Source organism: Colletotrichum costaricense (assembly GCF_030867565.1).
Source record: "Colletotrichum costaricense strain IMI 309622 chromosome Unknown Scaffold_1.1, whole genome shotgun sequence".
Classification (NCBI taxonomy): Eukaryota; Fungi; Ascomycota; class Sordariomycetes; order Glomerellales; family Glomerellaceae; genus Colletotrichum; species Colletotrichum costaricense.
In genome coordinates, this window is record NW_026848230.1 from 2,895,409 (window position 1) to 2,921,736 (window position 26,328).

The 26,328-nt window shown below is 54.2% G+C and overlaps 10 protein-coding genes across 10 annotated transcripts; 3 read left to right on the top strand and 7 right to left on the bottom strand.

Annotated features, from left to right (window-relative positions):
• Window positions 1–2,878: 2,878 nt before the first annotated feature.
• On the bottom strand, window positions 2,879–3,235 carry CCOS01_01012 (uncharacterized protein; the record flags this gene model as incomplete). The annotated part of the gene is made up of 1 exon (XM_060449208.1): window positions 2,879–3,235. The coding sequence occupies one exon, from the start codon at window positions 3,233–3,235 to the stop codon at window positions 2,879–2,881; it is 357 nt and encodes a 118-aa protein (XP_060320646.1).
• A 724-nt stretch (window positions 3,236–3,959) lies between these two features.
• On the bottom strand, window positions 3,960–4,304 carry CCOS01_01013 (uncharacterized protein; the record flags this gene model as incomplete). The annotated part of the gene is made up of 1 exon (XM_060449209.1): window positions 3,960–4,304. One exon carries the CDS (start codon window positions 4,302–4,304, stop codon window positions 3,960–3,962), a length of 345 nt encoding a protein of 114 aa, XP_060320647.1.
• An 11-nt stretch (window positions 4,305–4,315) lies between these two features.
• On the top strand, window positions 4,316–4,489 carry CCOS01_01014 (uncharacterized protein; the record flags this gene model as incomplete). Its single annotated transcript, XM_060449210.1, has 1 exon — window positions 4,316–4,489. The coding sequence occupies one exon, from the start codon at window positions 4,316–4,318 to the stop codon at window positions 4,487–4,489; it is 174 nt and encodes a 57-aa protein (XP_060320648.1).
• Window positions 4,490–6,994: 2,505 nt separating this feature from the next.
• On the bottom strand, window positions 6,995–7,228 carry CCOS01_01015 (uncharacterized protein; the record flags this gene model as incomplete). Its single annotated transcript, XM_060449211.1, has 1 exon — window positions 6,995–7,228. The coding sequence occupies one exon, from the start codon at window positions 7,226–7,228 to the stop codon at window positions 6,995–6,997; it is 234 nt and encodes a 77-aa protein (XP_060320649.1).
• Window positions 7,229–12,413: 5,185 nt separating this feature from the next.
• Window positions 12,414–14,464, bottom strand: CCOS01_01016 (RWD domain-containing protein; the record flags this gene model as incomplete). The annotated part of the gene is made up of 2 exons (XM_060449212.1): window positions 12,414–13,837; window positions 13,894–14,464. 2 exons carry the CDS (start codon window positions 14,462–14,464, stop codon window positions 12,414–12,416), a joined length of 1,995 nt encoding a protein of 664 aa, XP_060320650.1.
• Window positions 14,465–15,486: 1,022 nt separating this feature from the next.
• On the top strand, window positions 15,487–16,265 carry CCOS01_01017 (PAP2 superfamily protein; the record flags this gene model as incomplete). The annotated part of the gene is made up of 2 exons (XM_060449213.1): window positions 15,487–15,540; window positions 15,627–16,265. The coding sequence occupies 2 exons, from the start codon at window positions 15,487–15,489 to the stop codon at window positions 16,263–16,265; spliced, it is 693 nt and encodes a 230-aa protein (XP_060320651.1).
• Window positions 16,266–16,636: 371 nt separating this feature from the next.
• CCOS01_01018 (uncharacterized protein) lies at window positions 16,637–16,987 on the bottom strand (the record flags this gene model as incomplete). The annotated part of the gene is made up of 1 exon (XM_060449214.1): window positions 16,637–16,987. A coding segment is annotated over one exon (351 nt), but the record flags the coding sequence as incomplete, so codon positions are not given.
• Window positions 16,988–17,261: 274 nt separating this feature from the next.
• CCOS01_01019 (uncharacterized protein) lies at window positions 17,262–19,410 on the bottom strand (the record flags this gene model as incomplete). Its single annotated transcript, XM_060449215.1, has 4 exons — window positions 17,262–18,425; window positions 18,477–18,853; window positions 18,907–19,067; window positions 19,127–19,410. 4 exons carry the CDS (start codon window positions 19,408–19,410, stop codon window positions 17,262–17,264), a joined length of 1,986 nt encoding a protein of 661 aa, XP_060320653.1.
• A 515-nt stretch (window positions 19,411–19,925) lies between these two features.
• On the bottom strand, window positions 19,926–20,159 carry CCOS01_01020 (uncharacterized protein; the record flags this gene model as incomplete). The annotated part of the gene is made up of 1 exon (XM_060449216.1): window positions 19,926–20,159. One exon carries the CDS (start codon window positions 20,157–20,159, stop codon window positions 19,926–19,928), a length of 234 nt encoding a protein of 77 aa, XP_060320654.1.
• A 1,166-nt stretch (window positions 20,160–21,325) lies between these two features.
• Window positions 21,326–21,871, top strand: CCOS01_01021 (uncharacterized protein; the record flags this gene model as incomplete). The annotated part of the gene is made up of 1 exon (XM_060449217.1): window positions 21,326–21,871. One exon carries the CDS (start codon window positions 21,326–21,328, stop codon window positions 21,869–21,871), a length of 546 nt encoding a protein of 181 aa, XP_060320655.1.
• Window positions 21,872–26,328: the final 4,457 nt, after the last annotated feature.

A 26,328-nucleotide genomic window follows, 5' to 3' on the forward strand; every position in this document is an offset into this window, starting at 1 on the left:
CTCACCTTCTTGATGTGTGGTCAAGATCCAATGCTCAACCTCCACTCGCACGGGTCCTCCTGCCAACCCCACCTTCTCATCGAGTCCACCTTCCACAGTCCTCAGTCCGCATCTCAAGCAGAAGCTCGGGCTGATTGTGCAGCTCCTGCCCGTCTAACTCTTTGAGATTTTCAACCTGCAATTGCACCTGCCATCCATTGCATCACGCTTGCCCCAAAGCTCCTGAGAATCTCCATATTCGAGATGCCATATGTTGTCCTTCCTGAATGGACTTCAGCTATGCCTACTTGCCGTACCTACCTACCTTGTGGAAAGCAGAACGATGTCAAGGTCAGGCACTCAGGTCAAGGTAAGTACGAAGTCGGCAAGTAGCGATATTAAAACGAATGGAATATGTTCATATACCTCCTCAAACCCTCTACCTTGCTTCTTCTTTTTGCCTTCCAATGAAATATGGGAGGAATGAGGCACTCCGCATCCAGACATATCTCTCTCGTCGGCTGCAATAATTCCCTCGCCTCTTTCTATCGGCCACTCATCAAAGTAGAGTTAAGCAAGTAGTTGCGCTTCAAGATAACTATGTAGCATATCTTGTGGCCGGACTATCACAGCGGTTCAATCCACTTGTTATCCATCATCCACTTCACGTCGTTCCCTTTGTCAAAAGTCTCCAAATCTGTTAATGAGGGAGAAAAATAGCTCGACTCGACTCGACTCCAGTCTCCTTGACATTCAACCGCCCACTTTTCCTACTGGACCTCCTTCTCCTCCGTCTTTTTCTTCTTCTGCTTCATCTCGCGGTTGTTGCTCAATATCCAAGTCCAAAATGTACTTTACATGATCATTTCGGCCTCCCTCTTTGCGACTTTGCCTTGGACATATGCGCAACTACGTACTTCCCTGTCGTCGCAGCACACTATCGACTATCGACAGCAAGCTCTGCGGATCACGGCTCCTCCTCACTACGCACAACGACTCCTCACATTCTCCTCCCGCCGCCTCCCCTCCAATTAACCCCCCTGGAGGCCGGGAACTTCGACATCATGATCAGGACCCTGGACCGGCACGCGGACCCCCGTCGTCCGTCACCCTCGTCCACAGCCTAGGTGGTGTCCTGGCCTGCTCGAACCCGCTCTCAAGCAAGTCACCTCATCGAGGGCACATCACCGTCACCTTCTCCACGTCCCCCACAACTCGTTTTGCTACGCATACCCACGCAGCACCACTATGGCCATAGTGTATTCGTACGGGTACCACACAGCCCACACTCTACTATGGATCGAGGGGACAAACGCTTGTGTTTCCTTCTCAGGTACGCCGGACACCTGCTTCTCTCTGTTTGGCTCGACCCAAAACAAAGTTTATCGCGACTCTCGCCAGCGCCGTTGCATTCGGTTCCTTCTTCCTAGCTCCTGTTTCCCTACGTACCTCGTCCACCATGCCTCCGTTCGCATAGCTTACTATACCTTACTCACGCCACAAGGTATCACACCGCAAGGCACTTGTTCAACGCCCCCCGCTCTGCCCTTTTCGTCTCTCTCTGAGTTGCTCTACAGATATCCATACCTACTGCTTTTTGGAGTCGACTCCAACTCCGCGCGAACTGGCCGATATCTGAAGCCTCGTATACCTTGTCACCTTCCAAAGTGAGGGTGAGGCACGCTGCCAGCCAAGCTTGAACCTCATCTCACTTTACACTTCCGGACTGCGATACCTTGCCATCCCGCGGCCTCGTCTTGTTAGGTCCCATGCCCGACACAAACTCTACTCGGATTTGCCGCGGTAACGCGCCCTCCTCTAGGCTTCTCCTCCTCCTCCGCCGCCGCCGCCGCCGCCGCTCTAAGTCTTGGTCCCGTCACCCTGGTCTCCAACCTCTTCGCCGGCCTCCATTCAAGCTCCCGTTTGCAGACTGCTTCCTCGACTCGCTCGACCTGGGCCCCCGGTGCAACGCCTAGATGACGCCTCTCACGCGCGCTTCGTCAAGTGACAGTACCTGACAGCAGGTGTCAGCCACTGTGGACACCGCTGGTCCACGCTCTCTGCACCGACAATCCAAGCCGTTAAGCTACGCCTGCAAGTGACAGCGCTAACAGACGCACAGTCAACTAGTACGACGCGGGAACCACGTCAACTTCATTCGAGCCTGTTCTTTTTTCACAACTGGAGACCTTGTATAGTGCTTGCTACGCATAACTATTCCCCCTTCCAAACAGTGTTTATCGAGGCACGAAGAGGAAAGTGAGGACCAACAATGCACTGTTCGAGCAGTGCTATCTACAAAAACTTTTCAGCCTTGAAAGCTTGCATATGAATGTATTCGCTCCTAACACGGGCTATCGCCTACTCTGTTCCGCACCTGGAAGCGGCATGCTTTCGCATCAAAGTCAAGAGACAAGTGTATGCGCCTCTAACCGACCGCTTCAACACACGTTATCCGGAGCTGTCATATGGCCCCCTTGCAATTACGACGTCTACCTCACAACTCCAAGTACCTATACGGAACGCTCCATCGGGATCCCGCAAGATGATTGTCGTACGAGTATCCTCTCCTGAGAGCCGCCTTCACTGGCAGTCCCCGGCGGCGCGGCTACAAGGTCGATCGCATCTGCTGCTGTACCGCCACTTCGGGAGCGTTTAGAAGCACGCCACCAAAGCCACGGCACGGAAGTTACCCTGGGCCTGGCACAATTTGAGAAACCACGACAGTTCGTACTGCTAGCTATCAAGGCCGAGTTCTCCCGGTTCTCGTCCAAGAAACATTTCCCTGCCAATATTCAATCTCTTTCTCACACTTTGCGGGTTTTCACAACTCGATCCGCGATCCACGGGCCTTGCCTAGAGCTGGTACGATTCCTGCGCTATTCTTGACGCGCCTCACCTAGAGAGCGTCCCCGTCCAAGTCGCAGACCTCGTCACAGACCAACGTTCGCGGCGGAAGCATCCCTTGCTGGATGTAACGGTCCGGGGGGTGTTCAAGGGGGCTCACGGCGAATTTCCAGCGAGATCGTGCGGGCATGGACCCGTCACGCCTCTCGTTGAAGCGGGTACCATGTGCAGATGGCTTGCCGCCTGCTTGTCCGACTAGCCCTCGTCCTGGTCGGTCCACCATAGAGCCCCTAACGGCCCTCACGGGCCCTGTCACGCCTTGGCCCTCTTTGCTGCTCGATGCACATCTCATTGGTTCTCTAAGGGACACGACCACCTTCTGCCGACCGTCGCCCAGATTTCTCGTCATCTTGCTCACGGTGGAGAGGTATATCTGGATAAAAGAGCACGGCACTCGATGGCGGACTGTTTCGACACTCTCGACGAGTGACTGATTTGGTCTGGCGGTGGTCTGTGTTTCGACGTCGAAACACTTGACAGGGCTCGACCGGGCTGTGTAGACATGGGAAACACGAATCTACATCAGATAAACAGCAAGACCATTGACAGCCACAATCACGACTCGGCCATGGCCGACCTCCGTACGTTCCCTGCAGCAAGGGGCTCGCCATCGTGGTATGGCACTTTCTCATCTAAATGCATGCTTTTGTCACTCATACGGAGCACTTCGTACTGATTGATGGCTCGGAGTTTTTGAGAAACAAGAAGTTCCAAGTCTCGTTTGTGGATTCACGACCGAAATTATCCCCTTTTCCACCCATGGCCATTAACCGACGGGCTAAGACCTATATCTGCAATCCGATATACCCCTCCCAATGGAAATGGCCCCTATTCCGAGCACACATCTGCACAACACCATCGATGAGCCGATGCACTATTTGCCCATTGAATGAGAAGGGTTTTCATTATTTCTTGCCTTTGCACTTGGCATTGCGCCAGGCACGAACCTGAGCAGACTCTGGTTCATGACTAGCTGGTGATGCAGGTGCTTAGACCGTCCGTACCAGGGATTGAAACATTTGCGGCAGCCACGAGGCGCAAAAATCGGCTCCAGACAGTCGGCTCTGCTCGCTTTATGGATTTCGTGTTGCAACCAGCGCGTCAAGAGTCCCAGGTCTTGAAATCTCCGAATTGGGCCGCTCCAACAGCATGGAGCCTGGAGACAGGTACTGAGTGTGAAGTACCAACCAGCCATGGGATGAAGATGGATCGACAGAGAGCAACTTGAGAGTGCCACAGCGGCGGGGACAAAATGAGAGCGTCCAAGGGCCATTGCTCGCTCTCGCGCGGCAGTCGGCTCTTTGTGGCACTGCTAGACGACATACACGCCATCCCCCCCGAGTTCCCACACACGGATACGTAGTGTATCCGTCGAGGACGACAAGACAAGCAAGAAACAAGCCTGGGGTCACTCTCATTCGGGGGAGGGATGGGGACGGGGGGACACGAGAATGGCGCAAGACTCCCTGATTCTCTGCCAAGCATCTCCTCTGGACCTTGTCACAGTTGCAAACCGTCTTTACCGAAGAGGGCCGCCCCATGCAATTGTCATCCACATTTCTCCGGCCATGGACGAATTAATCTGGCCTCCACTCGCGTCTAAGCTCTTTCGAGGCACGTTTCCGGCACAGCAGCCTCCTTTGGGACGATGATCCCCGTCCTCGTAAGAAATCTGCTGCTCGATTGAGAACCGCATCGTCTTTTTTTCCATCTCCCGAAATTTACACCCTCGCGAGACCCGCGAAGAGGCTGCCGCCCTCCGTTCATCACCTCGCTCGATTGGTCGACGGATTCTGGATGAACTGAGTCCCCCTGGCGATGCCCGGTGCACCCTGGGCCCTAACTGCCCAATCTTCAAGAGATGGTCCGATGGACGCAGGTTGTCAGTGTTGAGTCAGCACGGCCGTGACGGCCCTGGCGCTGATCTCCCCGGCAAATGCTAATGGGCCCTTACCTCGAGTTGACAGCGCCGTTGACTCGCAGGCGGCAGCTTGGTCATTGCAGACGCACTGACGGGCGCAAGCCGCCGCATGTGTGGGCTCGTTGCCAAAGTTTAGTTCATCGTCAATCGTCCACCCCTTAGGTTGCGTCCTTTTCCAAGGAAAGGCTTGCCGAAAGATTTGCATGCAATACCCGAACAGTCTGAGGCGGCACACATATCATGAGATGAACTCGACAAGCGCGATTGGGACATCCTGTGAAGAGCACAGCATGGTGGTCCTTGCTGCGTGTTGCCGCCCAGGACACACTGTTCGCGTCAGGCCCAAAATCCTGGAACGATGGTGCAAAAAGCGCCGACACGGTTCGCAAGGTGCCAGCCAGGAAAGCGTCGGCTGTCAAGCTACTCAAACGCGACTGAACCGAGGCGATACAAGCGAGCAGTAGAACTAGCAGTTGGAAGCGATCTTATGGCGGCGCATGATCCTGCTAGCCTCCCAGACTCGACGCCGATGCTTTGCGAGCTTGAGGCGGGGCCTGAGCGCAGTATTCGTACGGAGTACAGATACCGTCGTTAACGACCGATTGCGCGTTGCGCTTTTGCAGTTGCCGCGCCGATTAGCCTTCCAAATCGGCCTCACGTTCCGAACTACTGCTGGGGTGTCGACGATGATTGACAAATGATGATGGCGATCAGAAAGGCTTCTAGGGCCTAGAGAAGCACCTAGCCCGAACAACCTACATAAGGTCCAGGTCTAGCATTTTCCTGCAGGCGTCGACGTTTAGCTGGACGAGCCGTCACCGATGAACACCTTTCATCACTCGCAGGGGCTGTAGACTGGCGCGCTTGGCTGTCCTGAACATGTTTTGATTTCACCAGGTCTGCCGGGGAAGGGTTGAACCCTGCCACTGAGTCCAGACCGGATCGCCCAAACATGACCTCATTTACGGTTGGCGATGCTGATCGAGGCCTTTGGAGGCTCATGGAGCGACTGAAGCTCTGAACAGTCCAAACTACATTCATCGCCGCGTGTCGCGAAGCACCCGACTTGGCGATGCTTTTATCAAGCAAGTCCGCCATGCTGCCGCAGTGACCATTTACAAGCCCGGGAGTAATAATAGTGGGCGGCGGGAAATGGTTCCCATCAATGCTGCTGTATCACCCGAGATTACCTACATAACAGCGGCGAGGCGAATGGCACGACATGGAGATCTCGACCGAAGATGGTCGCAATACCCACGTTTCCCAACTTGGAACGGAAACAATTTGCATCGCTGTTGATATGTGGCGGTGCAGCCCTATCATCAATCGGACTCTTCCAGTAAGAAATGGCCGTTTTGTTTCATGAGGCTTTGCCATTACTGCAGAGAATGTTGGGCTGGCCCCCCGGGCACTACCCAATCTCCGTGCCATTGCAGAAGAAAGAAGGATCCGCGACTTGGGCCGAAGAAAGTGGCTCTGAATGGCCACACATACACTCCGAGCTGCCGTCTCTGCATGCACGAACGGATGATGGTGAAGGGGACGGATATTGGCCGATGAGGAATATTGAAAAATACTAATATCAAAAATGTATGGACGACGAGCGGCTGTGCAGAAAGAAGTCGATATCCTCCGAACCCCATCGGCAAATGCAACATGCTTGTGAAAACAAACAAACAAATTGTTTCTTAGGTCCTTGTCAAGATATGTACCCCGCAGCGCGAACATCTCGACCCATCGACCGCCCCCCCTTTATCCCGCCCGCGTTATCTTCTTTTGCACAATCCCGAGATGAGATTGTTTTTTTTTCACGAGGGAGCTTTTGTTTCTCAAACCCTGGTCGTTGCTTGTTTCTGCACTCAGATACCCCTTCTAACCCTTGTCGATAATTCGGAGCAAGGAACGGGGGGGCTTGGCCGGCACCGCGATCCCCTCCTCCCGCTCGACGACGGCGATTTAGCCTGGAAGGCCCGACTGCAAAGCCTTGCATTTTCCCGACCAATCTCCATGACCAATTGGGCATCTTGGGTTGTCCTCGCCCAGCACAGCTTGTGGGTGAAGACATCGACATCAGAAACAAAGTGCGGCTACTTCTGATCGTGGCGTTTCCTAGTGCCAGCCCATCCCCACTCGAGCGGTTCCTACGTCGCCTTACGGTCTGACGCCTGTCTTGATGTCCGCCTTACGCTACATGTTGTGGGACAGTGGGAGTGAACGGTCGTTAGTAGCGTTGCATTCCAAAGCACGCTTGGAGTGGAGGGTCTCAGGCCTATCGCAAACGACATCTGCTGGTCCTTCATCCCCATGCATATGCTCCTGCAGCGCACCAGTCCTCGCAACCGACTCAGGGCCGGGGACTGTGTGACGGCTCTGGACGTGTCCGGCAAAGGCTTGCACCCATGAGGAAATGTTTGGCTCCATTGGCGATGCTGCAATAGCAACGCCATTAAGCCCTCTCATAATTTGTAGCTGGGTCCACGCGAACCTTTCTCACCTCCACGAGGAATCGCAGCTTTCATAACTCGAGAGCTCCTCTCCGGGAACAAAACAGCGTTCCGATTAGTAGATCGTCAGTCGTGGATATCCTGGCTCTCGTCACGACGACAGCGTACACCTTTTCTGCCGCTCTGCCGGCCTTGAAAATTGGTACGAGAGAGGATATACTGACCCGGGGACTATCTTATGCCTGGTTTTGATTTGGATGAGGTACTATGGCGACCTCTTGCACCCAAGGTACTCTCATTAGGTACTCTCTGCGGAACCTTTGGCTAGGTCTTGCGAGACTCTTCTCGGTAGAAAGGTTTGAGGCCGCAGATACACATTCTTGCCTCGTTTGTGGTTCGACTTTGATGATACTTTGGCAGGCCAGTTCTCGAGATCGCAGACACACAGATCCCATCGATGGGCAAACGCAAGCCTACGCAAATGTCATCGGCGCTGCGGCAAAGCACTCTAGAATGCAACAGCAGGTGGTAGACCGCGTGCGGACAGGGTGGCTGGATTCGCCTCCTTGGTTCCCCCTGATCAAGGCACCGAGGGCCTAAGTAGTCAATGATGTCGCGTCCGACGCCGTTGCTGTCATCCACTCGGGGCCGCCACTTTCAGGGCCCCTTGTGTCTATCAATCCCTAGACCCAGACGGCGTGCTCCTCCCCGCCTCGATCACAATGTCCGTGGGCGTCGCCGACGTCGACGACGACGACTGTCGTGGACACTGGGCATCAACTGTTGCGATGACGAACGTATCACAGGAAAGGGGCGCAAGACCATCTTTCGTACGATTATGATGATCGGGCCTGGATGCTTCCTGCCAGGACGACTCGCGCGACTGTCAGAGCAAGGTGTTCTTGAAACCCTCTCCCCCTCCTTCGCTGACTATAGAGTCGTATTGAATCGCAAGATTCTTTCCGAAGCAAAAGTGGAGCTAGGGTCGTAGGGACAAGAAACCTTTTTTCTCTCCTGTTCCCTTGGCCTTTGCCTGTGGGAGCTGGTCGGCAAGCAAGCACGCAGTATGGCTTGGCTGAGCTTCTATTCATATTCTCATCGTGTTTGGTGTTTGTCCGTACCATAGCACGCTGCGACGCCGGCTTCGTCAGTCGACACGCGGGCGGGCGTATCTTTTCCTAACTCCCTCCACCACCGTCAATATTTGCCTCGCCCACTCTTGGCCTCACTCCACTTGTCTTCAGCAGAAAAGTGTGAATCTGGCGAGAATCCATCACAGCAAGATTGCAACGTGGGTTCTTTCCACGACTGCATAGAACCTACGGCACTTGGACCCCTTCTCCACTTCCTCGCCGGCGTCATCAACGTGCTTGATCCCCATCCGGTACTGACTTCCCCGGGTCCATGATCCATGAGCAATATCATGAGATGGCAAGATGAGGGAGATGGCAGCTATGGCCATGCTGCCGTAGGGCCAACACTCGGAGACTGAGTGATCACCAACTCTCACAGGGCCGAATGCTCCGGTGATCTCGGGCCTTGCAAGTTTTATGACCGTAGATGGCTTCACTTTTCTGAATCGACGGTCGTGGGTTTAACCTTACGTATGTAGCAGTTGTCCCGGTGGCAACATATCCAACACGACGGCACGGACAGCAGCGGCGGCGGCGGCGACGAAGTTACTTGTTCTTTCACTGACGCCACTACCTACAGCTTGATTTTGACAGAAGAGGAGGGTGTGTATACGGGTTGCAGACGCGACGGCGATCAGAGCTTGATAGGTGGCACCCCTCCTCTACCTGCTCTTTCTCTCGGTCTCTGGTTGTATTACCTACTCTCCTCGAGGCCCTCTCTCCCTCTCTCCCTCTCTTTCTCGCTCGCTCATACTTCCCTGCCATGGGACGTACGGCGTACGGGAGCATCAAGGGCCTAGGGCCGTGGCAGTTAACCTTGATCTTAAGACCTTGGATCTTAAGGCCATGTCCACTCGAGCAATGATTTGAATGGCCCCATTCACATCCACATCCCCCCTCCATCACACTCGAACTCACTTGAACACACGCCCCCTTCCCCCCTTTTACTCTGCAAATCTGCAACGATGCCCACAGTATGCTGTAGCGAACTGTGTCGTACTCTTCGGATGTTTTTTTTTTCTTCTTGTGTTAATCTGCTTGCTGGGTTGCCACGCCTTCGGTGAACCCCCCGGAGCCCCTCTCTCTCAAAGCTCGCCTCTCCTCTTTCCGGACCCGCCTGGGTTTTTTCGGGATCTATCCGTACCAACTTGCTCTGCTACTCGTAAATGAGCAAAAGCTACGGGATCTGAGTTGAGCTGCTGGGAAAGGGGAGGGGTGGTGGCAGTTCAGGTTTCTTGGTCCTTTGGTCCTTGTTTCCTACTCCGGCAGACGACACGCCCGGCGGGACACTTCACGAATTGTACGGTCCAGTCGCAAAGCTAGCCCTCATAACGATTCAAGCGAACGAACCTCTCGCGTGCGGCTCTCTCTCCCTCATATCGTGTCCGCCCGCTACCATCACGACTCAGACGACGACGCAAGCTATCCCGCTGCCCGCCGTTCCTCGCCCGTGACCCGCGTTCAACCGTGTCAACCATCACGCGGTCCGCTGCTTCTCTCGGGGAGAGGAAGGAGGGTAGCACGGTAGGTAGACTGGAGGAGGGGTTGGAAAAGCCGTTGAACTAATTGAACCCCCAAGCACGCACCCCGGAAAGCGTAGCAGCGAAGAGCAGAGAGCAGAGTAGAGTAGTATAGTACAGATTAGAGCTTCTTCTGGAGAGTAGCACCCGTTTCTTAGCAGCTCTGAGGGTGTTACTTTCCCCTTTCTGCTCTGCTTCGCTCTTCTCGAGTCCTTGCTGACCCTTGATTGCCAGGTTCGCACAATGTCCCCTTTTCTTTTGCTACGCTGACTTGGGGCTGGCCTTGCCTTGCCCCTCTCTTCCACCCCCCTTGCTAGAACTCGAGCTACCTTGTGCCTTACCTGAGAGCTCTCCGCAGGCGCAGGCGGCAGCATTCCATTTACCCCCCTGATTATAAGGCAGGAAGCCGAGCAGCGGCTGGCGGAGTGAGAGGCTGGTTGACAGGGCCTTTGACGAGGGGAGATTGTTGGCAGGAGAGAAGAGTGAGTGACTTTGTGTACGCGGAGTATCAGTATGGAAACACTACGGTAAGTCGGTACATACCACAATACAACGTAACCCCCCTTTGGCCCCCTCCTCCCGCGCGAGTGGGTAGGCGAGATTCAAGAGAGATATCTGTGGTTAGCTAGGTATGTAGGTATGCTGCTCGGTGCGTTATATGCTGCGTGATTTGAAAGGATGAATGTCTCAGGATGGCCGGCGGTGGTGGTCGAGCTTGGGATGTTGAAGGAAGAGGAGGAGTATCCGTAGAGAGAGGAGAGAGGACAGTTTGAGGAGAGTAACGTGCCTCTTCTCTTGATGTGTGAACAGTTCCGAGGAAGGAAGATCAAGCCTTGATCGTTTGTGACTTGAATCCTGGTCTCCTGTATTGTTTTTTTGGCTTCCATGCTGGTAGACTGTACTCCGTACATTCTCTCTCGTCTCCTCTATACGAAAAGGCAGCTGTCCAGTGTTGGTTTCGTCTTTGTTTCCTCCTTTTCTCTTCATTTCTCAAGTACCACTCCGCGCGGTTATTCTTCTCGGGATATGTTGCCTGGATTCTGTGATATCGTTCGAGGTATCCGTTCTCATGGGTTGGATGAATGGATGGATGGCTTGGTAGATGTGATGAGACCCCCCCCCCCCCCTTCTTCCTCCCTTGGGAGGCAAGAACAGATGCCGTCGTCGGATTCCGAAAAGGGTCGGGGGGGGGGGGGGGGCGAAGTAAATCAAGCGAGATGGGAAAGCTACGGTCAACCGTTTGGCGCAGTGTCATCACATATTTGCCGTTTGCTCTTCTCAGGTCCAGTGAAAGGGAGGTGTTCATCAGACCCTGAGGTTGAAGTCTTAAGAGGTTCTAGATATCACATTTTCATATCCGTACACCGAAGTGAGCTCCAAGGTGAGGGAATTTGGCAATGCTGCCTCTGTACAGTTCCTACTTGCTTGTTCCCCCTTCCCCCGGGGCCCCGGCTTGAGTATCCCATCTCCTTGATCCTTACACCGATCTCGTTGCCCCCCTCGTAATTCAAGTCTCCGTTGTTTGGCTGTACGGATGTACGGAGTACTCCCTAGGTTATTCATTTAATCAATCGGGCTCGGCAGTCGGGGGGAGAGAGACGGGGAAAGGGGGACCGGGAAACCATCGATCTGGAAGGAGGAAAGCTTGGGAGATTGAGGACGGGATATCCGAGAAAGGGGACGGGAGAGAGGAACCAGGGGAGAGTAAGTTCACTTTTTTGAGATGCTTGTGGGTTCCTGCTCTGTAACCCAAAGCATACCAAGTCTTCTTTTCGGGCCTTCAGTATGGCCTGCAAAGCGTAGCTTGGATCAGAAGGGTTACCTAGAGAACAACATCGGAAGGAGGGCGAAGAGAGTAGGGTATCGGCTGTCATCCTGCCCCTACATCTACCCAGCGTCATGTGAATACTGTAGCCCCCCTAGCCACCGCATATCTTCTTGAAGGGACTTTGAGAAAGGGGGGCCTTTGTAGATGGAACTTTGCCTTGGGAAGTAGCCTATGCTGCTGATGATGCTAGCACTGCAAGAGCAACAACCTCGTACTTGGGTAAGTCTGCCATGATCTTCTCGGCAGGAGCAAAGGCAGCTAGGAAGAGAGAGGATTAGAATTGAAAGAGACTGATACGGACAGAAGGATCAACATCAGTTCTGTATTAACGAGCCGGTGGGTGCCTTAGATGTTCATAATCTAGATCAAAACCGATCATCATAGAAAGAAAGGGGAAGCAGGGAGGGAGCCATTCGTTCTTTGGCCGACATGCTGCTGGGCAACTGCCTCTTTATCACATCACAGCACCACAAATCACGGTTCCTAAAGCTCCAGTCAAGTGTTTGTGGTTCATTAACATCATCGTCTTCTCAGACCTTCATCGTCCCATCATCCATCCTGTCGTCGTCTCCAAGTTACTATGCCGTGAGGCGGTATCACGGCCCCTTTCTACCAAAGGTGAACACCCCGCCCGATTGTACCTTAGATAACCCATCCAATTCACAGTGAATCTTCATTCGTTCAGTCGTCGTCGCTATCCCCTTCCTGGTCTGCCAACGCCATTTGAACAAAGTTTCTGATCCAAGCCTGCTGCGCTGCATCGAGCTCGCCGTCACCCAAACCCTCGACCATATCGGGGTCAAAGTCTTCATGCCGACGGGGAGGCGCCCCCCGTCGAGCATCCGGCTGCTGGTTCTGCCCAGGTCCGCCTCTGTGATTACCACGACCGCCCCGACCTCCACGGCCGCCACGGCCACCTCGAGCTGCTGGAAATCCTCTTCTCGCAGGATTGGGAGGTGCCTGTGGAGCGGCTGGCGGGATGGGACCATGAAGTGCTGCTCCGATTCCTGCTCCTCCTCGACCTCCTCTGGGAGCTGGATTGGCCTCGATACGTAAAACAAGTGGCCCCTCTCGAGCAACACCACCCGCCGCAGGACGTGCTGGCCGATCCACATCGTTCGCCTCTGTATCCGAATCGCTGTCGTCCGGCTCTTCGATCTCGGGAACAAGGTCAATAACCGGAGCTGGAGGAGCGGGAGGCGGGATCTCCAAAAGCCGCTCGATCTGATGACCACCAGCGAAGCCAATGTCGACATTGTCGCCGTCGCCGCCTTCAAGCTCCCACAAGCGCATGTAGCAAGAAGTGATCTTGCCGTTGGGCTGTTCATTGAAATGGGCATACGGATTTCTCGGGTCGAGCCAGGCCGAACATAGATAGCAAAAGTGGGAGGCGCAGCGGAAGCAGATCATATGATTGCAGCCGTGAGTCTTCTGCGCCGGGACGCCACACGTAGGGCAAGGCGTCGTATGCAGGTTGATGTAATCGATTGAGGCCTGTTCCTCTTCAGAGATTTCGCCCTTGTCACGCTTGGGCGTACATCTGATGAACTCGCCATGCCATGACTGGTAGCAGCGGCTGCAGAAAGCGAACCCACAGTCTTCGCAGATGGCTATCAGATCTTCAGCCTGGAAGTTCTTCTTCACCTTTTTCTTCTTTTCGCCCGCGCCGTCATCTCCGTCAGCGTCGGTCTCGTCATCGGTCTCTTCACCCGAACTCTCGTCGATCGTCTCAAGTCCCTCGGGCTTCCTGTGCTTTTTGGACCTGGCCGCACCCTGGCACCAAGATCGGGGGCAGTAGATCGTATTCTTGTCGGATTCGAGTTCGTTCTTGTACTTGAGCGTCACGTAGCGAGTCACCATGTCATGGGGTAGCCCCATCTGAAGCAGTTCACTAGGACTGATCGAGGTTTTGACCTTCCTCTTCTTTCCCTTGCCCGGTCCTCGCGCCGCTTCGGCGCGCTCTTTGGAACAATTGGGGGCGAGGCAGCGGACAGTCGCTAAGTCTCCTTCCGTAATAGCATTACTGTAGAACTCCTGCAAGCACTGAGTACAGAAGATATGGCCGCAATCGAGCATCTTGTGACACATTGAGCCCTTCTTGGGATCTGCCGATAGTAAGCGTTAGCAGCCAAGAATACTGGGACGCGGAGGGGAACCATACCCAGACAAACACCGCAATCGAAGGTCTCCTTCTCGAATGCCGCCCGAGTAGCCTCAATGTCGTAGTCCAGAATGGCAATCTTGTGCAACGGGTCGATCTCCAACGCGCCAGCTCCGTCAACCATGCCAAACACATCGTCAGCCGCTTGCTGGATATGGTCAATGTAGGAAAAGACAATCATGTCGCGACCCATCTCCTCCCATAATCTCGGTCCGTCATTTTCCAGCTTTTTGGTCACATCTTCGGACAGCCACGGCGGCGATGTACTGATGCTGACACTCGGGGGCTTGTCGGAGGGGTAGCCCTTGGGCAAGCCCATGCGAATCACGACGGCGGGAAGGTGCGAGAGCTCATGGGAGTCGACTCGGGGTTCGACGCCGGGTACCTGGGCGGCGACTGTATCGTCGGCATTGGATGCGGCCGGGAAGGTGACCGTTACGGGTTTCGCGGGATGAACGGGCAGCTCGATAGTGAAGCAAAAGGGCCGGTGGTCGTCGAGCTCGATTTCGGGGAAGATTGCCCGCAGAGAACTGAGCTCATCCTGGCGCGGGTCGTCGCTATCGTCGTCCATGGCTACTACTGGTTGGAAGGCGCGTATTGCATGCTTTGAGGAAAATTAAAATCAAAGCTGCCAGGCAGTCGTCAAGAAGCGAGTGGGGTTTTGCGCTTATATGAAGTAGCGACGAACATGGGAGATGGGTATTTGAACGCGGAGAGACGACTGGTGGCGAAAGTCGCAAAGATTTGGTGGTGTTGGCGAGTGCGTGATGGTGATGATTGGAAATAAACTGGAGACGGTCGCGGAACCCGCGAGAAGTGCGACTGGCTATGACGGGACCATTCTTCTTTTTCTTCTCGGGCCAAGGTAAGTAATCTAGCGCGGGGGAGAAGAAGCGAGAGATCGCGGGTGTAAGAGCGCCTAGATTAAAAAAAAAAGTTGGCTGACTGGCGTTCGGACAGACAATGAAATGATGACTCTTTGGCCGTTACAATCGCGGGGCAAAAAGAGGCTGCAGAAAAGAATGACGGTGGGGTCATTCGTTATCAGTCTGTCCCTCGGCCGATAGGAGTGACAAAGGGCGACACCGCGACGGGAACCTTCAAGCAAATGTGGAAGGCACGAAGGGTCCAGGCCTACGGATACCTACAAGCCACAAAGGCGCCACAGAATAATTAGGCATGCTCGCACAACCGCATGCTGTGCTGGCTGACGGGGAAATACAAGCTCCCGATTGGCCCGAGCTCGAACCTATGCAACCTGACGTATTTATGCAAGTACGCAATGGAAGAGAAGAAATAGAAGCTTGGCCGTAGCCCGGTGCACTCTGCACAGCTGCACTTTGACAATTCTAGAGTGCTGTGCACCACGATCCGCGACGTCTGCTCTAACTTTACCAGCCCCTAGGAAGAGCCAGTCAGTCAGCCAGACAGCCAGCTCAATATCTCTCCACCGCCCAACCTCTTTCCCGCTGAGGCACATGGCATCCCGCATTTAAGAACTCTCCAGATCCCTCTCCTCCTCCCCCATCCCACTGAGGGCAAGGCCACCATATCTAAAGTCTCGGTCAGGCAAATGCAGTCGAGTCGAAAACCATGGATCAAGACACGAGACCACTAGCCTCTCTTTCCCTGACACACGTCTACTATGTGAGACCAGAACCCCGGGGAACTACTTTCTGCCAGTGACTTGCTTGAATAAAAACACTAACCAATACGGTTGAAACCACACACAGGACCCCGACGACTCCCTCTCCTTCCTCTGCGCATGGCTCGCGCTCCTCCCGCAAGCCCTCTGCATCGTCTACGCGACCCTGATCTGGTCCACCCGCGAGGTCGAAATCGCCCTCATGTTCGCCGGCCAGCTGGGCTGCGAAGCCATCAACTTCGCCCTCAAGCGCCTGATCAAGGAGGAGCGCCCCCGCCGCATCCACGGAAAGGGCTACGGCATGCCCAGCTCCCACGCCCAGTTCGTCGCCTACTGGTCCGTCTTCCTCGTCCTGTTCTTGCTGGTCAGGCACCGTCCCTCGTCCGCGCGCCGGCACCACCGGCCGTACTCGCTCGTCGAGCGCGTCGTGGTCAGTGTCGCTGCGCTGGGCATCGCTGCGGCCGTGGCGTGGAGCCGCATATACCTAAATTACCACACCGAGAAGCAGGTGATGGTCGGGTGCTTGGCCGGGACGGTGTGTGCCATCGGCTGGTTTTTGGTCACGGCTATTGCGAGGGACTTTGGGCTTCTGGCCTGGGGCCTGCAGACGCCCGTTGCGCGGCTGTTCAGGTTTCGTGATCTTGTCGTGGAAGAAGACCCTTGCCAGGCTGGCTGGGATAAGTGGGAGGAGAGGCGTGTGGAGGCAGACCAGCAGAAGACTAAATGAAATAAGCAGAGCTACGTTGGATTCTTGCGTTGTGGAATCCGCAGGACCTTGTGCATCGAGATAAAGCAAATGAATTACCACAGGCTTCACTATTTTGATTGTGTGTCGGTATCAGTAGGCTTGCCGATTTTCTGCACCAACCTCATGATACCCTCAAATCGCCGTTCGGGGCGTCCCACGATACCGCTAAATGTCTGGCCTCGTGTTCCAAAAACAAAGAGAGATTCCTGTAACAGAGAAGGCGAGCCAAGTCTAGAACCACACGAGCTCCTCTAAGAGTTGGGTTTCTAATGCAGGGTGGCTTCCAAAGCCAGCGAGAACGGGAATTTCATCATGTGAGCGTGGAATTTCTACCAAGGCAGACGACGATTTCACAGGTACTGTAGTTTCAGGGAACTATTAGTCTCCAAGCCTCCTGTCAGTTGAGTTAGCATCTCGGACGGTAGTAGCTGGCAGTGCGGAAAGCGACTGGCATTTATCACGGTTTCATGCAAATGGTCCGCCAAGTTCATGATTGTTTGAGCTCTTTGATTCATTGAGCTATCTCTTCTGTGCTGTAGAGCCCTCTGGTGGCCTTTACCTCCGCTCGCCAAATTCTTCTCATGGCTAGTCATACCGTCGTCATTGCCATCCTTCCATTTGGTAGTCCTTGACTCTTTGGTACCTCCTTTACTAGGTTCTCCTACACTCCAATGAAAGCCTTGTTCCGCCCCCGAGATCGTACACAACGTGCTTTTTTGGAGCACATCGCCAAAGAGACATAAGAAACAAACAATATGTAGACGTTATTAGTCATACAGGTATCTCCGCATAAAACGCCATCCAATGAAATAGTAAATATAAGAAGAGAAAATACTTCGCCAACAAACTCCGTTCAGTGACCGAAAAAGTTGGATCATACGCTTTTACCGCCCGGTGTAGTCGAGTGTCTATAACGTTTTTTTTTTGTAGCGCGTGCGATAAATGCCAGTGTTGATACAGGTCGCGGATCTGGGCTTAGATCCAGTTGCGCTTGTCGTGTTCAGCAGAACATTGGCAATTCTGCTTGGTGCACTTGACCGGCGACTTCTTTCGCTGCGCAGGGGTGTTGAAGCCAACACCCTGAGGGCTAGTCACCCTCGTCTTCTGAGGGCTCTCAGGCCTGTAAACAGCCGGGCTGAGAGTAAGCTGCTCCGGCTCTTGCTCCTTGAGCTGGGACTGTCTGGGTACAGTGACCTTGGGAACAGATGGGAGCGTCTTCATCCGCAAATCCTTTTGGGGGCGGATGGGAGAAGACGAGACCAAGGTCGCATCCTCCTCAGAATCGGATGAACCGCTGTCGCTCAGGACGTCGACCTGAGCCAAGGGGCTGGGCCGCTTGATAGGCTCGTCGTCCCTCTCATCGGGATAGCTCAAGCTGTTCACGCTGGCATTGTTCTGGAAGTACTGTGAGTTGAGCGGGGGCATGTCGTCGACGTTTGACAGCCGCAGGCCAATCTGCACAGTCGCTGAAGATGCAAGCGAAGAATCGCGACGATGACGAATGCCCTGAGGGTGAAGTGATGGCGGAGGTCTGAGCAGCAACATCTCGTCCTCATCAGGGATTCTTGCCCCAGGGGCGTATGTCTTCGCCGGAAGCAGAGTAATTGACTTGGTGTTGTTGTTTTGCTCAGATGGGAACAAGGAGTAGGACCTCTTGCGAGCATGGGCCTTTGGCACCTGGTAGGTAGATACTTGAGCAGGCTCCGGCGTCCTCAGAGGGGAGCGGGCCGGCTGCCATACGGCGTTTTGTCGGAGAGGGTTGGCATAGGTGGGAGACCCAGAGGGACTCTCGATGCGTGCCTCCTCCTCCTTCTCGGGCACGAGGCTGTCGGTGCTGTCCATGCGTCGCAGCGAACGGGCCCGGCCGACAGGGTTCATCATGTGGTTTTCGTAATCATCGTCGCCGTTATAGACACGAATGCCGGCCTTGAGTTTATTACGCTCTAACTCCCACTTGTCGCTTTGGCGGGGACCGATAGTAGATAGAGTATTTGATCGCAAGAATAGATGCAGACCGCCGGTCAGTAGGCCAGATACGTTGGCGACGACGGAGGCAATCATGGAAAGCGTCAGGGCCTGGCCAGTGGCACCTCGCTGTTCCGTGAACGAGAGGTTGAAGAAGAAGGGGATGAGGAGAGTCTGTATTGGTCAGTAAGTGGACTCGGACAAGATGTCATTGTTAATACTCACAGTCGAGATGAAGGCTACTGCCAGGAAGTAGACCATTCTAGACGCGGCAATACGCTCACTGTTCTCGATTCTGATGTTGTTGTGGAGACGGAAGAAGATCACCAGAGCCGAGCCCAGCAACGCCGCCGAGATAAAAGTGAGAAGTACGAAGCAGCCCTCCTTCCAGCGCTGGACGAACCAGAAAAGCGAGGCAAAGCAAAAGTTGGGAGGGCGGACGAAGAGGGTGACTAGGTAGGTAATGAGGAGAAAAGTGCCGACGATGGCGAGGCAAATGGTAACATTCCACTTGCCACGAGACGGCAGTGGGTTCTTTCGTAGAGACCGGATGGCCACCTCTAGAGCGAATACGAGTTGGATGTACGGAACAATGAAGACCGCTAGATACGATTGTTAGCTGAGCTTCTGGGATACGTAAACGAAGGCTACGAACCAGGCAGCATCATTTGGGAGGTGATGGTGCAACCCAAAGTCAGGAGATGGTCGAGTCCAGTCGACTGTGCAATGGCAAAGACGATGCCTTGAACGACGATGCCGACAGATAGAACGAGAGGAAAGGACTCTGCAGGTCCGACAAAAGTGAATCCATGCGTTCTGGAGCATAACGTTAGTCCATTGACTTGACTCATTGGTGACGGCAGTGACGAGCGTACCTGAAGCCGAACTTTTGGTTGTTCCTCTTGGCCGTTGCATAACCATCCCAAAAGATACCAATTGCTGTTGCAAATGCGGCAATAACATTGAAGACGGCGAGAATGATGGTTGAGGTTCGAATCGATTTGGCGGCTTGGAAGCGGAACTGGTTGATGATGGCCGATGTCGAGTTGTTGGTGGCCTTGAAGGGTCCTCGTAATGAATCCGCCACGCCATTACCGTCCGTCACGCTGTCATCGTCGGCCCTCGTCCACAAGTCGCCTCCATATCCCCAGCTATCCATCTCGTCGATTATTCAACTGGCACTGGTCGTCGAAGAGATGAGCGCAGGCGTCGAGCCGCAGCGGTGCCAGGTATTAATTCGCTTTCCGAACCATCTAATCCATAGAAGAGTCGATGTTGATCCGGTCGTATGAGGTGTAGAAGAGTATAGGTGAGTCGAACAAGGAGAGTGAGGAGAAGAGGAGGAGGAGGATGGCGATCGTACGGATGGGATGGAGAAGTGAAAAGAGTAAGTGAAAAGACAGGATGGATGGTAATGGACTGCCGCTCTTGGACGAAGAAGGCGGACCAGACGAAACAGACACTAGGCGAAGTCGGGACCTACGAATAGAAACAAGGAGTAATAGGACCAGCCACTCAAGAGAAGGAAAGGGACCGGCCTGAAGGAAGGGAAGGGAAAAAGAGACCAGTTCCAAAAAGTCAGACGGAAGGAGGAGGAGGGAAGGCCGCATGAAGAGGTCAAAAGGCGATCACAGAAAGCGTGGCAGAGACGGAGAGGCCCACCTCAGCAGGGGGCTAACATAGATAGATAGGTACCCAGTCGCAAGTTGCAAGGGACAGGCTCGGGAAGGGCCCCCGCGCGGGCCAGATGAGGTCCGGAGAGTTAGCCAAACCGCTAAATGGGGCCCAAGTCCAACTTTGGTCCAGGGTAACACGGTTGATGGATGGCCTACCAAAGAGGGCGAGGACGAGGGCGAGGGCCAGAGCAAGGGTGACGACCGTGACACTCTTGTGGAAAAGACGGGCCATCCAGAAGACGGGGACAGGAACGAGCGAATGAGACGCAGGCTGTACCTCGAGTCGACGTGCGACTGGATGGTGGGCAGTGAGGGGCTCAGATGGGGCGAACGTCTCTCGACGTGCATGTTGCTGGTTTGGGGATGGACTCCTAGGGCCACCATACATAGGTACACGCAGTCACGTCCAGTACGGTTTGGTATCATGGTATCCAGGTATCTTGGTCTTGGTCCTCCTAGAGAGGGCTCAAGAACATGGAAGACAGGGCTGGGCGCGGGATGATAACCATGTTCATCACGACCCCGCCGACTAACTGGCTGGGCTGATTTGGGATTATTTGCCGTGCTTGCCTCTCAGGCCCTTTGGCTTCCAGTGGAGCAAGGTGCTCCAGCTCAACGATACGAAGACCATGGGAACCTTGGGAGGGGGAGCTGAGGTGAGGAGAAAAAAACTGGGCTCTCATGCAGTCTCCCGTCGCAACGAGCCGGCAGAATATGTGCTGAGGATGCCTGAGGTGCAGCAGCATGCGTGTGTGCCGGAGCGAACCCAGACTCGAGGCTCGAGGGACAGGCACCGTCAGAGTGAGAGAAAGGAACAGACACAGAGGGCGAAAGACTGAGTGAGGGTGTCACTGTGGGTGAGGATGAGGGCAAAGAGGAGGGCTTGAGGCGATGGCATTGAGTGGCGATGAGGTGAAGCAGTGATGTAACACGTCTGGGTTTCGTAGTGTCGCCCAAGATGCCTGAGCCCCTGGCTGTGAGGTTGAAGTTGACAAGGTTTGACGTTGGACTTGAGCCCCAGATCTGGGGGGCACTAGGAGACAACCTTTGTGCGCCTTGCTGTTTTGGGACTAGTGCAGTGTTGCCAAGTGAGTGGATCAAACCGCCGCAGGGATCGTGGAAGGGGCGGCTGATGGCGATGCCGAAACCTTTTTCGTTCCCTCTCCTCAGAACCCTCCAACCCGCTCAACTCCTCATCAACCCCTTCTCAGTCTGCCTATCCAATCGTGTCGTTTTTTGCGGCCCCATCTTCCTCTGATTCTGTTTAATCTGGTCTGGTGTGCCGAAATCCTCTCGAGATGCGGTGGATGCGGCGCCCTCCTCCTGCCTCCAGATGGTAGGTGGGTTGGTTGGGAATGGCCTCACCAGTTCGGCTCAAAAGTCCTTGGTTGGCAATACATGTGTCCACACCGGCAGACACATTCAAGAAAGACAACAACACACACGGGAAATGCACAGCCAACGCAGAGGCGCAGGCTACTTCATTGGTGTGTATCGAGTCAGCGCTGCAATCTGCGAGTTATGCCCGATCGTGAGTTGCTGCGGCCATGTAGCGAGGCGCACGGAGAGGGCGGCGTCAACGTCAACGCCTGGTTCCAGCCCACCAGCCAGGCAAACACAATCCACATGGCGGGGATGCTTCTCACTTCCTCATCGACTCGACCTGGTAGCCCACTAGCCCTCTTCACGGGATGTTTCTGCCAGTCGGAGGGCCTGGGCTGTTGCACCAGCTATCTTGGTCCTGGACTCCTGCACGTGTCTACCCTTGCCACGGGGCTCGGTGTTGCCAGGGCATCCGTTGCAAACCTTTCTCAATCTCAAATATCTCGAGCTAGGCTATCAGAGGGACAATACAACTATCCAACAGGAACAGAGCGCCATCTAGTGGTTCCAATACCGTCTAGTAGTCGACCAGCCTGTGATGGACGAATCGAATCTCGTTGACGGCTGATCAAGTTCGTCTGTTTCCACAGATTTTCGAGCGATGAGGCAGATACCGTGTCACATGAGCTGAGATGGCCTGCACAGGGGCTCGGACGAGGGCCAGCGACAAGGATCCATGCCGTCAACAGCCCTGCTAACATGCACACTTACATCAGGCTATTCCTTCCACGGCTAGGGTAATGCTGCTTTGACGGCACCGAGCCGTGCGAGCCCAGTAGGCCCAGATCTGTCTGGCACGTCAGACCTCCCTAGCCCCCGTACGAAATGTGACGGCGTTGCGACTGGCGGCACGTCAAAAGAGACGAGACAAGCAAGACATGCACCTTGCGCGAACTACTGACGAGGAACAAGCGAACGTCCATCATCCGTCGCTTGGGGGCGGGCGCCGCTGCGGGGAAGGGCGATCCCTCGCCTCTTGCCACGAGACGCCTATAGACGATGGCGCGTCCGTCACAATTTCGAAGATCATCAAGTTGTCCTTCGGAATCTGCTTCGAGAGTCCCTTGGTCCCCTCATTCACAGCTGATACGATCTGCAAGATAAAAGAGGGCCGTCTGTGATGGATTCCGGGCGACTCCAACACAACGGATACACGGGGACAAGCTCAAAGACTAGTCAGTAGTGCGACACTATTCTTCCGAAGACAAGAATGGCGCCAACCCGCATCAGGTGCCAATGGCCGTCAAACACTTTAATTAATCTCCAACATGTCAACCCTACGGATATTGAGCCCGCTGCTAGCTTGGGGCACTAGTCACAACCTTGAACCAAATCTTCAACGCTTGGCTGCATCGCCCCCACCGACCAAGAGTGCCCGCGGTGACCAACCAGCCGGTGGAATATGGTTGCTCCGAGATGATGAGGGACTACAGTCTACTGCGTACGCAGGCTTGTGGCCGTCGCCGTGTCCTTGCCCACCTCGCATCACTGAGCTCGCCAGCGTCCCGTCAGTCCGGGGAGACCCACGTTCGTTGCTGAACCGGCCCTCGCCGTCGATCAAACGGGATATTCAGACTGACGTACAGCCAAGGGACGGACATCGCGACTACCCCTCTGCAGTTGCCATCTTACGATGTCCAATTATAGCGGACAGGGTCGAAAAATCCTCGCCCCAATTCGCTTGCCACTTGCAGATTCCCACGTTGTCGCGTTCTTCCATTCGTGGCTTCTATTCTATGGTTCTCGATCATGCCACGGGTGTTTGCCGCTTCTCCCGAGCCGCACTTGGGATTTGACTTGGCCACATCACCAACCTCGCACGGCAGCTTATTAGTCGGCCGGCTTCACGGGTCTTGACCGACGTCATGAGAGGCTGCCTTCGAGAAGTTACTGCTGAGGATCACCATTGCAATCTTCTTGGCAACGTTGCCACCTCCACCTGGTGTTGTTGAGATGAAATGTTGGAAAACGGGAGGGCAAGAAACTGTCATCCAAAACCATCTCCGTTGCCTTCCCATCCAATTTCCCTCTGAGAATTCTCCTGAACCCCGCGGCTTTGGGGGGTCATCCAATGTCATCTAACAGCATTTGTTTATGGACTCGTCTGAAGTGAGTGCGAGGGCGGTAGCAGTGAGCCTCTTCTGGCGCGGGTGTTTCATCCCAATCATCACCAACCCGCCTACGAATGGCTGCTCGAACTTCCGGAAAGTGGGAGAGATTTGTTTTCTCTGAGAGCGAGTTCACGGCATCGCGGCTATGATCTATCCAGCCAAAACGATGCAGGTTCGGAATAGGCGTCGTCACTATTACGATTTGACTTTTCATTGGAGCTATAGAGGTGAGGAACCGTCAGGAAAAAGACCGGACGACGAACGAGTCGGCGGCTTTTGCTGCCTGCCGCCAGCGTCTTTCGGTATTCGCCCCGGGTATTCAACAACAAGCGTTGGACGTAGAGAGCCGCTTCGTCATGCAATATAGCGTGCCCGACTCGTTGACCTCGACATTCGTCGCCTTGGCAAGTACTAGGCATGCAAGTTGAAAAGTTTAGACGATAGTTTGCCCAACGTGAGCCACCCAAAGGGTCCGGTCCGCATGGTCGCCAATGCTACAAGATGATGTGCTGGGTGAGTCTTTTCCCTCGACTGGACGATGATCCCTTTTTTCGGCAGGCCTCTCCACCCACTTGCTTGGCTATCTGAATCCTTTTCTGGTTCAGACGATGAAGCATATAGAGTGATGTCAGGTGAGATGCGAAAACGAAGATGGGCAACTGACTCACGAGATTTGTGCGTGCTGCGCGGGGGGATGGGGACTGGAGACTGCTCTCGTGTTTCCAGCCTGGATAGCCGGCAGGCGTACGTGCCGTTCATGGAATACAGACGGGCCGACGAGGGATCGACGGCGCGGCACCAGATTTCTTCTTTCGGCGGTACTGCCGCATTCTCGCTTTTCCCTAACCACGGCGTCAACGTCTTTGCCGCGTACTTCACACGTGCCCGAACGAACTGCTTGAGGAGGCTCTGTTTGATCTTGGTAGTGTGTCCCTTGGGCCGAGTTGAGCATACTTGGGACACATGATTCGTGGCCGAAGTCGATCACACATGGAAGGCTATATTCAGAACATTATCAACGTCGTTCAAGCCCCATCAAGCGGCTCTCTCCTCCGGCGTCCGCGTGTCCGGCCTGGGTATCTCGTGTGGTCGGCGTAACCAACTATAGATATACTCTAGCCCAGCCTTTTTTGATGAATTGCTCAATCAATGTAGTGTCCAAATAAGAAGAAGCCCATTCAAAAGCCAGCGTCTAAATGGCCCACAAGGCCAGATCCCAAACCCCGCACAATATCTTGGTCAATGCTTGAGAGAAGAGGGCCGGCCGCTTGAACATGTTGACCAAAGCTGGTTGTTTCCGCCCCCAACAGGGCCACCAACCCACCCGGGCCCGTCCGCCCTTTTGCCTAGACCTCTTGCAGAGAGGAAGCACGACTCGACGCACTATCCATGACGACGATGATTAGAATGTGGTTGTCTCGAATTGATTGCGAAGGTCCGAAGACGAAAAAAATCTTCATAAGCTCGTCTAGACTGCTTTACCCAACCGTATAGAGACTGTTCTCCGGCTCACGTAATTGAGGCTAACCACTGGAAGTCGCACATGAATTATGACTGTGCATGGATGGAGATGAAGGCCCGATGAATCTAGGGCCGTGTGCGTGTTGGCAGAAATACAACAGAGATGGTCTTTGTGTGGCCCTCTGCCGAGCGTCTAAAATAGGCGTCATCATATAGTCGCCAATGCAATGACTAAAGTGTGGTTTCTCAACGAGAGGAATCATGATTTTACATTCAATGAAATCATTTAATCCATTTTCAAACGTACTGATTTCTAATAGCTTCGGCCATGGTTGTCAGCAATTTAGACGTCTGCTCGGCTGCTCCACCACTAGCGACCCACCTCACATGTGGATCACGATAGCTTCACAAAAATACCAAAAACATACAACACCAGGTATTCGCTGGTCGTCACCGACCCAACTACTAATCCGGCCCTCATTGGCTTATCTATGGGAGAGCGGACGGGATCCCGAGTTTTCCAATGGGTATGGTCGTATGTGGTGGTTTGATGATGCCAAGTTGATTATGACTGAAAGAAATCAAGCGAATGTCGACCACCAGACCTCGCTTGAGCTCCTACATCTTGCACGATGAATTCGGTATGGTTGTTACTGTATTCTATCTCAAAGCTATCTATTACAGTATGTATCTCGGCGGTCGAGCAGCTCAAGCTACTCTGTTGATGGGGAGGCAACTACTTCGGCCACAGTATCTCAGCCCTGAAGATATCAAAGGCCCTCACTTCAGACAAGGTCCGCTTTCCCACAGTCGCACCTGAAAGCCGATTGAGTACGTATAGTCAATAGAATAAACCCCGACTGGCTTCGTTCTTTACTGCGAAAAATTCCCTTGAAACAAACCATGGGCGGCCCGTTCCAGTACGGGACTCACGGCAACCCAAGAACATCGGACTCGAAGACCCGACAGTGGACTACTCGGGGCTATCGCCTCAATACCTCGTTCGATAAAACATGAGGTCCTCCGCAATAGCACAAAAAAGAGCCTCAAGGCGTTGTGGGGAGTCTGTTGTTCGCTGATCCGATTTGACGAGGTTTCGACGGCCCCCGTAACGCCCGATGATACACTTCCCACATACCGTCCGGTAGATCGTCTCCCCTTCCCCGTCCTCCCTCTCTCTCGCACCCGTCGTAACATCTGAGATACTACACCCCAGAGGTAATCCACCAGTCGCCACGACGACTTGAGATGGTCATTAAAGATATGCTACATCTGAAGAATCGGATTCTCGTCACCGATTGCCTCAGTATGAGTCTCAAGGTGTAGAGGGGGTTGAAGACCCCACGTCAGGCCGTCCCTTATCGATACTGCAGGTGTAAAGACAAAAGGGTATCAGAGATTTCGGTATGTGGTGCCGATGGCGAGGCCGCCGTTGCTCGTCGCAGG